We start from the raw sequence: 13,356 nt of genomic DNA, 5'->3' as shown, positions 1-13,356 counted from the left end.
GTTGAGGAATATAGGGAGGTGGAGAGGCAGATATGACTAGGGATCAGTGAGTGAATGGAGAGTCTCCTCTTTGTGGAATTCCAGGTCAGTGAGGCCTTGCAGCCTCATGGAGCAATTAGGTTCCACCCCAACTCCACAAATCCTGGCCACAGAGGAGATGCAGGTTTCCCATGCCTCCTTCAGGGCCCTGGCCATGCCTAGCTAGTGCAACTCTGGTTGAATATGTTCCCACACTTTGAGAAGGTTACTTGTGGTACTTACTATGTAAGTCTGAGGTCAGGCAGCTGATAGGTAAAGCAAACTGTTGTTGAGGTAGCATAGCAGGTACAGGATGAGGTGGATGATATGTCCAGTACTTTGGGAGTGTGAGGGTACAGGCATTCCTGCTGCCCTGCCCTAGTTGTTCAGGGACCACAGGGACTGGGGGGTTGTGTGTTCTGTTGAGACCTGGCCAATGACTCATAGTCCAGAAGGGCATGGAATCATACTGGCCAGCAGGGCCAGGCAGGAACCTCTGGATTTGGCACCAGCAGGGAAGTTTCCTTTATGAGCTGTTTCTGTGATGTTTCAACTTGTACCAAAATGGAAAGCATGAATGCGGCACAGGCATGATGTCAGTGCTGAGTGATCTGACACACTCAATGCCTGCTCTCCCAGGGAGGGCTGGGGCTCAGAGGCAAGTTGCTGTTCTTCACAGGAAGGAAGGCTGAGTGACGTAAATCAGCGATACTCCTTCCTTGCTGGTAGCGGCAGGAGGAGGGAAGTGGGAAAATAACCTGTTACTGCTGGGGTTCTCATTTTTCTGGTAGCCTTTTGACTAGTGAGAAGGACTCTACCCTGGGAGCATCCTGTCCAGATATGGCAAGTGAGGCTGAAACCACTGTCTGGAGCTGCCAGTGTCCCTGCTGGGAAGGGAAATGTAGAACCCTTCCCAGAACTGTGCCTACTTTCCTCCCTACCTCAGAGACTGATGGAAGGAACAGAAGGGAGTGACCACTACAGACATCACTCATGGATGCTTATTCACTCAGGGTTTACAGAGGCTCTGGCCTGGTCCCTAAGCCTCTGGATCCTTGGTGAACTCCTTAGCTGACCTTCTGCATATTGAAAAGTTTGACTGAAGGAGCAACTGGGAATGGGAAAGCCTTCTCCAGGAGAAAGTTCTCTCAGGAGTCCATTGGACCCAGCTTTCCAGACCCCAGCAGGTTCCTAGCAGAGTGGGCAGGGACACTACATAAGTAGGGCCACATAAGTCACATTCTTATGGCTTCTGCATCTCCTACCTCCCAGGCCATCTCTTGACCCTACATATCACACTGAGCTTTCCCATCCTTACTGCCAGGCAGTCACCCACTAGACTAGAGTGCATGGGCCTCCATGAAGGTCCCTGCCAGCCCTCTGAGGTGGTAGGATGGGAAAAAGACTCTGATTTCCCAAGGGCCCATCATTCTGCTAATCTATGTGTGTGTCTCTGTGTGTGTGTGCTTGAGCACACACAGATAAGCAGAATGAACTGCCCTTAGGAAGTCCCACTTTTTTCTTCTTTTCAGTGATACTGGAGTTAAATCAAGGATACAAGTTTATTTTATTTATTTTTATATGTTGTGCTGAGGATTGAACCTAGCGCCTCTTGCATGTTAGGCAAGCACTCTACTACTGAGCCACACCCCCCAGTCCTCTCAGTCCTTTAAAAAATATACATATATATACTTTTTATATTTATATATAAATATAAATTTATATATAATATTTATATATATTATAAAATTATATATAAATATTTTATGTATAAAATATATATATAAATATATTTAAAATATATATATATATTTTTAGTTGTAGGTGGACACAATCTTTATTTATTTATGTGGTGCTGGGGCTCGAACCCAGTGCCTTGTACGTGTGAGACAAGCGCTCTACCACTGAGCCACAGCCCAGCCCACTCAGCCCTTTTAATTTTATATTTTGAGACAGGGCTTGCTAAAAGTTACCAAGGCTGACTTCAAACTTGCAATCCTGTTGGCATGAAGGGTTAATTTGATAACAGCTACTTTCTGTCAGAGCCATCCATCCCTCAGGATAGCTCAGGAAATTACCCCCCAACTCTACTTCTGGGTCCTGGGGAATTAGGCATAAGGCCCTCAAAGCTTCTGGCCAAGTGCCATCTCAGGCCAGTAAGACCCTAAGAGGTTTTCTGTCATACTGGTTAGTCCCTCTGATTGGAGGGACAGCCGGCTTGGATGGTGCCTAGGAGCCACAGGAGGCCTCACTGTATATAGCTAAGGAAGGCTCTAACTGCTACTGGTCCCCAAGGCCAGGGAAATCTGCCACAGGACTCTCCATTTATATATGTCCATCCTGTATATCATCTCTCTCTATCTCCCTAGCATGGGGGTAGGGACCTTGGAATAGGGAGAAAGAGACTGATAATGGGCCCCTACCAGTAAATTTCTGGGGATCCATGGGGGAAACAAAGAAAGGGAGGTCATGCCAGTTCAGAGAGCTCCCTCAGCCAGTGTCTTCCTCAGAAGGATTTGTGTGCTGGACCTGTCTGCCTGGGTTTAAGCCTGAGAGGGGATGGGGGAGGACATGGTCAAAGCTCCTTGCTGTCTGGAAGAGGCTGGATAGAAATAGCTGTGCCCATCTGGGAGATGAGTCACTGAGGGGCGTTGCAGCCGTTTCTTGAAGAGCTTCTATTTTAAGTGAGATGCCTGTGACACAGCCTAGGTGATGGGGGTTGGGGGTGGGGGATTACTAGGGAGAGAAAGTTTCTAGTGATAAGTGATAAAGAGTTTTAGCACATGCCTTTGTTCAGCCCTGTCCAGGACCCAAGGGAGAGTCTCCCCAAAGTCCCAGGACAAGGAGACTTACCTCCTAGGTACCCCTTCCTTAGAACATCTCACCTTATGTCAGTCTGCAGCCCACAGGTTCATGACAGAAAAGGGACCTTGGTTGTGGCTGAGCACCCACTGCAGGAACTGAGTTTGTGGCTGCCACCCTGGACCAGAGGCTAAGGAAAAGACCCTCCCAGAGTTCCTTTCAAGATGAGCAGAGGGACTGGAGATGTAGCTCAGTGACAGAATGTGTACTTATCATACACAAGTCTGTGACTTCCATCCCCAGCATGCATGTGTACATGGATGCACTCATCCAAACACACACACACACACACACACACACACACACATACATGTGCACGCACACACAGAGAGAGAGAGAGAGAGAGAGAGAAGCAGAATCAACTAACTGCACTTAGAAATTTCCTTTTATTTTATTTTATCTTATTTTTTTACAGTAGTGGAAATTGAACCCAAGGATACTTTACCTCTGAATTACACCCCCTAGCCCTTTTTATTTTATATTTTGACTCAAAGTCTTGCTAAAAGTTGCCAAAGCTGTCTTCAAACTTGCAATCCTCCTGCCTCAGCCTTCCAAGTAGCTGGGATTACAGGCATACATCACTGTCTTCACACTTTAATGGGAATGATCCTCTCCTCGTGCACGATGAACTTTCTTGAGGGGTCTTTAGACTGGATCCTGGGAATTGAAATGTTTTATCTGTGGCTTTCTTTGCCCCAACATAGACAAAACAGTCTTGAGTCTTAAAATACACATGAGTTAGCAGTTCCCAGCTGGGAGTTGACTTTCCACCCCACTGTTCTTAGAGTTCCTAGAACCAAACTTGGCCTTGGGAGACTCTGCCAGTGCTTTCAGGTACAACTTCTAGGCCCCCAAATAGGCCTACTTGAAACCAAGTGGCCTTTAGAAGAGGTAGAACTGCAGAATTCACTGGGCTCCAGGCCAACCAGTCTGGGGATCAAGAGCTGGCCAGGGCTGTCAGGGTCAATCTAGTCAGCAGAAACACTTGCTAACAGGGTGACCACAAGAACATGTTGCTAAATCGTCTCAGCCCTTGGTTTTCTCTACTATGAGGACAAAATGAGAGAATGCCTGTAAACATGTTGTCTGTGTTGCTTGGCACTAGAGGATGTTCACCAAAATGCAGCTTTTAGGTGCTGCTTTTGGACTGTTGGGCAGAATGCCTGAGCCCATGCTTCCCACCTGGCAAGTCAACCTGCACCAGCAGCAGAAGCAGTGTAGCAGATCTGGGACCTTGTGGCAGAGAGCAGGGCTGGAGCACACCTGAGGGTAAACAGAAGGGGCTTTCTGTCCCAAAGACAGGACTAGATTTGTGTGTGTGTGTGATGTCTGCTACCAGGGTACATTCAGAACCTTTGGCTTGAACTATAGACATGAAAACATCCTTGGCTTCCAGTCTCTGCTCAGCAAGGCACCAAATCTTGTGACTTCAGCCTTGTGGGAGCTGTGCAGCCCTGAGAACACCTGTACACTCAAGCTCAAGGGCTGGTTAGGGGGACAGGAGATACCCAGGAAACAAATTAGTAGATGATTTGGGGGAAAAAAAATAAGCACTGTGAAGAAATAAGTTGGGTGACATGATGGAGAGTGCCTAGGGTGTATTCTAGATTGTGTGACTAGGGGAGGAAATGATGAGGAAGTAATGCTTGAACTGAGACCTATGAAGTGAGCTGAGCCAAAGGCTCAGGTTCAGAAATGAGCAGCTCCAAGGACCATTTGGCAAAGCAGTGGGCCCAATGGGTCTCCAAGTGGAAATGGAGAGAAAAGAGGCCAGAGAGAAGGAAGGGTGGCTAATGGGGCCATGGTAAAGAGATCCTGCAATATGATGAGAAACTGTTTAGAGTGGTTTGAATCTGTGATATGCGCTGATTTATAAGTAGGTTTATTGGACTAGTAAAAAAGTAATACTAGCTCATGTAACTGTTAAGTCCAAGGGTAGACTTAAGGGAAGTAAATGAAGCCATTGGATCTGCTCCTTTCTCCTTTTCTTGGCTCCACCCACTGCCTATTGATTTAATTCTTGATATCTCTACTTTGGGAGAGAATGCTGCTGACCATTTCAAGTCCACATCCTTCTAACTAGTAATACAAAAAGAAAAAAGCTCCTCTCTCCTATTGTTTATTTACCACACAGGTGATATGGAGGGCTCTGATTGGTCTTGGTGGCAAGTCACATGTCCTTCCTTGTACTGGCTCATGGCAAAGAGAAACTACATGTTTAGCAACATGTGTCATTGTCTTAGAGGCAGAAATCCTCTCGTTTTCTTTAAAAAATTGTTTTTCTGGGACTGGGAGTATAGCTTAGTTGTAGAGCACTAACCTAGACCCTGAGTTCAATCCCCACCACCACACACACAAATTCATCTTCCTTAAGAAAAATAAGTCTTATTTCATTTCTACTTAGTCATTTATATCACATTACTGTTCCTCACTTATTCTGCTCTCCAGATTTTTCATTATTTATCTGTCTTCTCCAGGACGGGAACCATGGTTTCTTTCTAATCCCCTGTGCCTACCTCTCTCACCTATCACTCTTTAGTTACTCATTCTGCAGACTTTTATGGAATACTTATTGCCCTAGACCATGCTTTCCCTCCTGTTTTACATTTTAAAGTCACTCTGACTGCTGTAATAGAAATGGCCAGAAGGGGACAGCAGGGGAAGGAGAGTAATTAGTTCAAGGCTATCCTCCAAAGAGGATAGTGGTAGTATGGATTGGTGAGGTGGGACTGGAAGATGGAATGCTGTACACACCAATCAGAGGCACAACTGCTGGACAGCAGGGAGGATTCTGGATCAGAAGGGTCTGGCAGGTGGAGAGTTATTGGTTGGGAGTGGGAGGGGGAGGATTGGACTGCCTCTGCTCTGCTACATGTGCCTGGCAGCAACTAGAGGGCAGAGAAGTGTCATCTGCCTTAGCCCTGCCCCCTGGCAGCCCAGACACACCTGAGTACTAAGAACTAAGCCAATGGGACCTGCACTGACCTGAGCCATGAACACTGCTGGTATTGGTCACAATGCTGACTGTACTGCTTCTCTCCTCAGGTGAAGGAGTGGCTCTGTCTGAACTGTCAGATGCAGAGGGCTCTGGGAATGGACATGACCACTGCACCTCGCTCCAAGAGCCAGCAGCAGCTACACTCTCCATCCCTATCTCCTGCCCATTCCCCAGCCAAACAGCCACTGGGGAAGCCAGAACAAGAGAAATCTCGGGTCCCAGGGGGCCCACAACCTGGCCCCCGCCAGGTTGAGACAGCCAGGGCCACCTCAGTGCCGGGGCTTGCCCAAGCAGCTTCCCCTTCAGAGGTGGGGAGGGTATCTCCTCAGCCCCCTCTCCCCACCAAGCCTTCTACAGCTGAGCCCAGGCCATCTGCAGGAGAGGCTTCGGCCAAAAGTGCCACCACAGTGCCCTCTGGGCTTGGTGCTGGCGAGCAGACCCAGGAGGGCCTCACCGGGAAGCTTTTCGGCCTTGGTGCATCACTGCTGACCCAAGCGAGCACCCTCATGTCTGTGCAGCCTGAGGCTGACCCCCAGAGCCAGCCTTCACCCAGCAAAGGACCGTCCAAGATTGTCTTCAGTGATGCCAGCAAGGAGGCTGGCCCAAGACCCCCAGGCTCAGGGCCTGGGCCTGGGCCAACACCTGGAGCCAAAACTGAGCCTGGGGCTAGAACAGGTCCTGGATCTGGGCCTGGAGCCCTGGCGAAAACTGGGGGAACAACCAGTCCAAAGCATGGCAGAGCAGAACATCAGGCAGCACCCAAAGCTGCTGCCAAGCCAAAGACCATGCCGAAAGAAAAGGCCACCTGCCCACTGTGCCAAGCTGAGCTCAACGTGGGTAGCAAGGGCCCAGCCAACTATAACACCTGTACCACCTGCAAGCTCCAGGTTTGTAACCTGTGTGGCTTCAACCCAACGCCTCACCTTGTGGAGGTAAGAGATCTGGGCCAAGCATGCTCCCTTGAGCTTTGGTGAGGACAAGGTTCTGGGGCAAGAGGGAGCATGGGAACCAGAAGGAGTGTAGAGAGCTGGGTTTGCAGCTACTGTGAGACTGGCTATAATAGCTAATGCTACAGAGGGGCTACACTCCCTTTCTTGCCCCTGCCTCAGGCCTCAATCCTTCCACTCTGTGACACAGGAGGGCCTCACCGGGAAGGTGAGGTGAGGATAATGGTGCCTACTCCCTCTGACTGACTGACCTTCCTATTTCCAGCTACCATGAGCATTGCCCTGATGAAAGATGCCCATCTCTCCTGCTCAGGAGAATCTTCCCTCCTGCCCTTCATTCGTGACCCTCACAAGAATAGGGGATTGAAGAGCTATGGGATAGAGGGTTATACTCCATGTCCAGGATGGGACTAGAGACTTTTTCATAGCGAAGTGGACCATGTCCCACTGCCCAGGCTCCACTCAGCTGGTATCCACACTAGATCCTCTCTTCTGAGGGTCATGGATGTGAATGTATACTTGTCAAAGTCATACTTTGGTTCACATATTTTCCCTTGACTCAGTCTGGGCTCTCTTTGGTCAAGAGAGGATGCTTATGAGGATACTTAGAAAAACATTTCTTACCACAGGAAAGTTTAAACAAGAGCTGGCATTGGGGCCAGTCTCTCTGCAGTGTCTGCTCCAAGGAAGGGTACTTGGCATTGTGCAGACTAAGTGAAGGGGAGCAGGAGGCCCAGTGTTAGGTTCAGTGTTGTTTGGAAGTTTGGAATTCAGCCTGGAATGTCTAGAAGGTTGGGGTACCTGTGCATAGATGGACCATCCTAGGCCTGGAGGCTGCTTCTGTTTCTCCCCTAACCCCATTACCCACTCTTTTTTGCCCAGGCGACCCATGTGAACCTCATGATGTCTGCCTTTGGCATAGCTGGGTATGTCCTCTCAAGGTTTATGATTGACTCATCTTGGCAGGTGATATGTGTCTTGTGAGGCAATTATTGAGCCAAGGCTCATGAATCTTGCATGTAGACAGCCATCTAAGACCTTTGGGCTCTTGGACTGAGCAGGCATGGCTGATAGGTAGGAGTAGTAGGTAGGAGTGCAAACAATTACTGACCTAGGATGGGACAAGAGAAAAGAGCATGGTGTTTCCATCATCTCTCTACTAACTTATTCTGATTTCCCTTGGGCCAGGCCTCCATGGGGCCCATAGGAGCTATCTAATATGACTAGGAAGAATACTTTGGCCTCCACAGGCCTTATTTTCCAACATGCAGGAATGGCCAAGCATGAGAAAGATAATTGACCTCCTCAGGTGATGCCCACTTGGACCTCCAGGTCCTATACTGCTACCTCCCTGAGCTCTAGGCCCAATGGCTCACTGGAAGACAGCTTGCCTAACTGGTAAAGCAGGAAAGGTTCACTAAGGGGTTACCACAGGACCAAGGAAATTCCAGCTGTCTGTTTTGCCCAGGTAACTCCAGCCACGAGCTCATTGCTGGTAAGGTACTCTGACTCTAAGGGACCATGAACCTTGATGGTCACTAAGGGCCTGACCTGGAAGATCCTTGTCCCCAAGAGACCTCTCAGCCCATGTTTTCCCATTAAACCGGATGTGCACTGAGGGAAGATGAAACTGCTCCTGTCTAGTAGTGTAAATGTTCCTGACAGCTCCTTTTGGCAGCCCTTGGGACAAGCCACTGGCAGTGCTGAATCAGCCCAAACAAAAGTGTTTTAGTCACATGCTGACTCTAGATAATGATTCTGGATTCTGATCTAGGTTTCTCATTAGCTGCTTGCTTCTGGCCTTCTTGGCTCCCAGTGTGTCTCTTCTCATTAGCCAGCACTTCCCCAACCCACTTCCAGGTCCCAATTTTTCCATGTTCTGCCCCACTGCTACCTCCTTGACCAGGATTGCCCTTTCCTCCACAGAGTCTGGTGTGTTCATGGACCTAAAAGCAAAACTGATGGGTGTCCTTATCCTTACTCCTCCCCAAGTCAAGTCCTCTGTTTCCCTGCCTGTTGTTTCCAATGTCTTGCCTTGGGAGTGATGTGAAAAGGCCAGTAGGTCCTTCTCTAGTTCCTATGGGTTGTGCTGTGGCTGTCTCTCCTGACACCTTGCTTGGCCCAGGCCAGCCTACCAGGTTCAGTGACTGTTCTTTGTCTCTGTGCACAGTGTGAGGCAGAGAGACAAGTAGCTCTACACAAAGGCCAGGGGCTTGAGGGAGGGACAGACCAGGAGAGCCCTATTCACAGCTCGCAACATACCTTTAGATCTGCTGAGGGTCCACCTGAGGTCAGAGTCAACCCTGTGCGCCAATAGTTTGGGAATTTTCCTCAACAGCTCTGAGCTATAAAAATCTTTTTTCTTCTTTCTAGATAAGAAGTCCAGAGCATTAATAGTAGAGGCAGTAAAAGTGGACCCCTTTTCCCTTTGAAATTTCCTTTGAAAAATATCATAGTGATATTTAGTGACTCATTTCATAATTAAGAGTTGTTGATTCCAACTTTTTAAAACCTATTTGTTTTTGAAGGATAACAGTATCTTCTGGCTTAATTTTTAATTGACTTTCAGTTCAAAATAGTTATGTAAAGAAATTAGTGGAATTGGAATTGTTACAGTAACACTTCCAGTTTTTTATCTTATAATTATTGTTGAAATTTCTGTTGCATCCTTGAGAAGCTGGGCTTCTATGAGCAAAGGGCCTGATATGTGTCCTATCTGGAGCTGGGCTAGACTTATGAGCTGAGGCTACAACAGGGACATCAGGCATGAGCCCAGCATCTCCCCCTGCTCTTGGTCCTCCTCATGGAGTCTCTGGATTGGTGATCTTAGGGGGCCTTGTCTCCTCCATGTGGAATGGGGGCTGTAATGCTCTTCTTAGGTTTCTAAGATGCTGTACCTCCAGTGCTCACCCAAGGCCTGATGTGGTCAGTCCTTGAGTCAAGAGATTAGAACCAAAGTGTTCTGTCTCCATAAGGGGGAGGAAATGTCCCTACAAAGCCCTCACTATCTGTGTGGGAATGGATACAAGGCAAGCTCTTGGTCTCATGAGCGACACCACACAGGAATGAACACATTTAGTATTAGGGCATGAAGGAAGCCCAGCCCAGCCACAAGGGTGCATACTGGGAATGCCAGGGAGGATTCTTCTTTATTGGAGCAGAGGATGAGAAAGGAGGAGTCTTATGCATGTCCAGGATAAGGGAGAGAGACATGGACACATGTCCTTACCACAGAGTCAGGAGAGGAACAGCAATACTGGTGATGGCCATGTCTGTGACCCAGGGTCTGGGTCTTTACCTCTGAGCATTCTTTTCTCTGGGATTCTCATTCACTGCCCTCTGGTTTGGCAATGGGACTGAGGGTGTGCAGGCAACTTGGTAAGAGTTATGGTGTCACCATAACCCAACTAGCACACAGGCCAGATCCACAAATGAGGAGAATGTATGGACTATGGGCTCATTTGGCTGAATGCAGATAGGGCAGCCCCCTTCATCTCCCCTAGCCCACAAGGCCACACTAGCTAGTGGTTCCAGAAGGTCTCACATACATGTAGGATGCCCTATCAACTCTCTGTCAACTCACTTCTCCTTCCTTACCCTGAACAGTGATACTCTGAACCACCAAGCTGCATTTGGTACATGCACACCTACATCTCACACCTTTTTTTTTTTTTTTTTTTTTTTTTTGGGTGCTGGGGATCGAACCCAGGGCCTTGTGCTTACAAGGCAAGCACTCTACCGACTGAGCTATCTCCCCAGTCCCCACATCTCACACCTTGAGGTTGTGATTGTCCTTGTGGAGTTTAGACCTTCCTATACCCAGAAAGGGTTGGAGAGAGAGAGGTAAGGCAGAAGTTGTCATCAGAACTTCCATTGTCCATCCTCTGTCCACTTGCCAAAGGGGTTAAACAAAGGCAAGAAAGCAGCAGATGCCCCAGGGCTGGGACTGGATAGAGCTCCATGAAGAATATAAGAATGTGCAAGTGAATGAATGAACAAATGAGGAAATAAACACTGAAGTGAGGGAATTATTAAGTGAATAACTGAGTGGAAGAACAAGGGAGTGAATAATCAGGTGTAGAGGTGGGACTCATTGGGATGAAAGGAGATGATAGTAGAGTGAATAAGGGAATTGGGACCTCAGCAACTGTGTTCCATCCCCCCAGGCACAGAGATTTGACATGACCTGCTTCCACCAATCCCCAGTCCACAGAAGACTTGGGCCTGTGCCAGGTCTCCCCTGGCTCTACCCCTACCAGCCCCAATGCATTGTACACTTCTCCCATTCCCAGAGGGCTGGGGAAGGGCCTCCAGCAGCCAGGTCAAGTGTTTATTTTTAGTTCTTACTTCACACATCTCCTCCTGCTAGCCCTCCCTTTCTCACTGCTTGCTATAGCAGAGCCAAGAGCAAAGAGCCGACCAGGCAGCTTTCTGCAACCTGGCTGTCTCCAGGAATAAACCTGTGAAGGAGCAAAGCCCCATAGAGCATGTGACCATGGGTGACAGGCTCTTCTGAGGTTAGTGCACATGAGCTCAGGTAAGCAGACCTCTGAAGGGGCTGCCCCTGAGCATTTGGCATTGGATTTGCCTCCTCCATCCAGACCACCCTTCCAAGGTACCCTTACTTCATTTAGATTGTTTCTTCTGTGGTAGAGTCTGTAGGCCAGAGGTGGAGTCTGGGGGGTTCTAAGCCACCAAGATGAACTGGGGCAGATGATTTAACTGTGAGAGGCCTAACCTAGATGGATGTGTGCAGAGAACTAAGGTATAGTCAGGGCAGCATTGCCTTGGGCCAGCCCCCTTTCTGGGCCCAGAGCCTAACCCCATCATGCTTATCCAGGGACTGGAGAAGGGGCTATTTTCTCATTTCCAGAACTCTCTCCCATCTTCCCAGGGTCCTTGTGGCCTCTCACAGTCCTCTCTGACATAGGATATTTCTATTATATTACTAGGTGAATGATGGGGCACATGGGCTGGGATTTTTAAATCAGGTTCTGTGCCATGTTCATCACAGGGATGGGTCCCTTGTCCAGTACTGTCTTCAGGCACCTCAAACACCTGACTGGGATGGACCTGCCAGGCCTAGTGAGCCTAAGACCCAGCCAAAGGTCAGCTTATATTAACTTGCAGGGGTTTGTGTGAGGGACACTTAGAGCATCAGATAAGTTCTAAGGGAGTTGGAGTGGTTCTAGGCTGGTCCCTGTAGGGAGCAGGGTAACTACGTACATGTAGGCTTTCTGAAGTATCCCCCTATATTGCCCTGCTCTTCTGTGCAGGGGTTAGATATCAGCAAGGAGCAGGAATTTCAGCCTCAGGGAAGTAACCTCCACCCAGAATAATTATCCTGTGGAGCAGCTTTATTTCTCAACAAACACCAAAGCCTAGCCTGCTGCCCAGCCTGGCTTCTGCTGGGGCTTAGGGAAAGGATGTGGAATATAACTCTGTGGGCATGAAACCAGGGCAGAATCATTGACATGGCATCTGCCATGGTGGCCTAAAAATGCCAAGGTGAGGGCAGGCACCATGGGGGGGTACCAAGCTTCCAAGGATCTGCCACATGGGCTTGGGCCCAGAGACAGTGTGAGAGGTGAGTGTACTGAGGCTCTTGGCCTACCTAGGGCAGCAAAGGCCAAGGGCTACCTCCTTTATCTGTACCCTGGCTCTGTGACCCTGTGGTTCTCATAATGGCCCATCCTAGTGGCAGAGCTGTTGATGAAGCCTGAGTGTCTAGGTACCCAGAATGAACAGCAGCAAGAAGGAAGGAGTGCCAAGCTTCTGCATTCAAAGAGAAAGAAAAGACGCAAATATCAGCAGGGCCCTGCTCTGGGCTATGCTGTAACCCTCATTCCCTACTACCACACATGGGCCAGGGCAAGGACTCAAATACTGATCTTGGAGGAGGATCCTGGGAGACATGTCCCTGTCAACCTGAGATCTGCTGCAGGAGTCATCCACTTAAGATCCAGGAATTCCCAAGCCCTCCCCCTGTATAACCAGCTGGGACTGGAAGACTTAGTCTTAGTTTATGGTGTTCTAAGGATTTTACCATTGATATCCATGTTATACTTATATAGACCTGTTGGGAAGCTGTGGTTTCCAGGAAGGATGCATGTCAGTCCTTGTCTGTCTTTCTGACTTAGTCATGACTATGTATTTGACCCTCAGTTCTGGGCCTAAAACAGTAGATGACCCTGATAGTTGTGACTGATGGTCAAGAATTTATCCCAACCCAGCTCGGAAAGGCATAGGGCTCTAAAATCAAGGGCTACCATACTCGTCTTCATCAGAGGAATAGTTCAGTGACCTGAAGGCAGGGGGAAGCCTGAAGTTCTTTATCCATCTTAGACAGGGTGACTTGGACTGGGAGTGTGAGAAGGAAGGACTGCTCAGCCCTGCCCCAAATGGGCCTCCTCACTGGGCACAGTAGTATAGTCCTGCAATCCTTGCTAGTAGGGAGAGCAAGGCAGGAGAATCACAAATTCAAGGCCATCCTGGGCAACTCAGTAAGAACCTGTCTCAAAATAAGAAATA

The 13,356-nt window shown here is 48.7% G+C and overlaps 1 protein-coding gene across 1 annotated transcript in view; it reads left to right on the top strand.

Annotated features, from left to right (window-relative positions):
- Positions 1-13,356, top strand: part of Bsn (bassoon presynaptic cytomatrix protein) — a 93,528-nt gene that overhangs the window by 58,270 nt on the left and 21,902 nt on the right. Inside the window, exon 3 of the mRNA XM_047564803.1 lies at positions 5,926-6,810. Coding sequence (XP_047420759.1) covers positions 5,926-6,810 — 885 coding nt within the window. The remainder of the gene's footprint in view (positions 1-5,925; positions 6,811-13,356) is intronic.

Source organism: Sciurus carolinensis, chromosome 9 (assembly GCF_902686445.1).
Source record: "Sciurus carolinensis chromosome 9, mSciCar1.2, whole genome shotgun sequence".
NCBI classification, from domain to species: Eukaryota; Metazoa; Chordata; class Mammalia; order Rodentia; family Sciuridae; genus Sciurus; species Sciurus carolinensis.
Note: the sequence above shows the minus strand (reverse complement) of the source record. Positions and strands in the feature narration are given on the sequence as shown.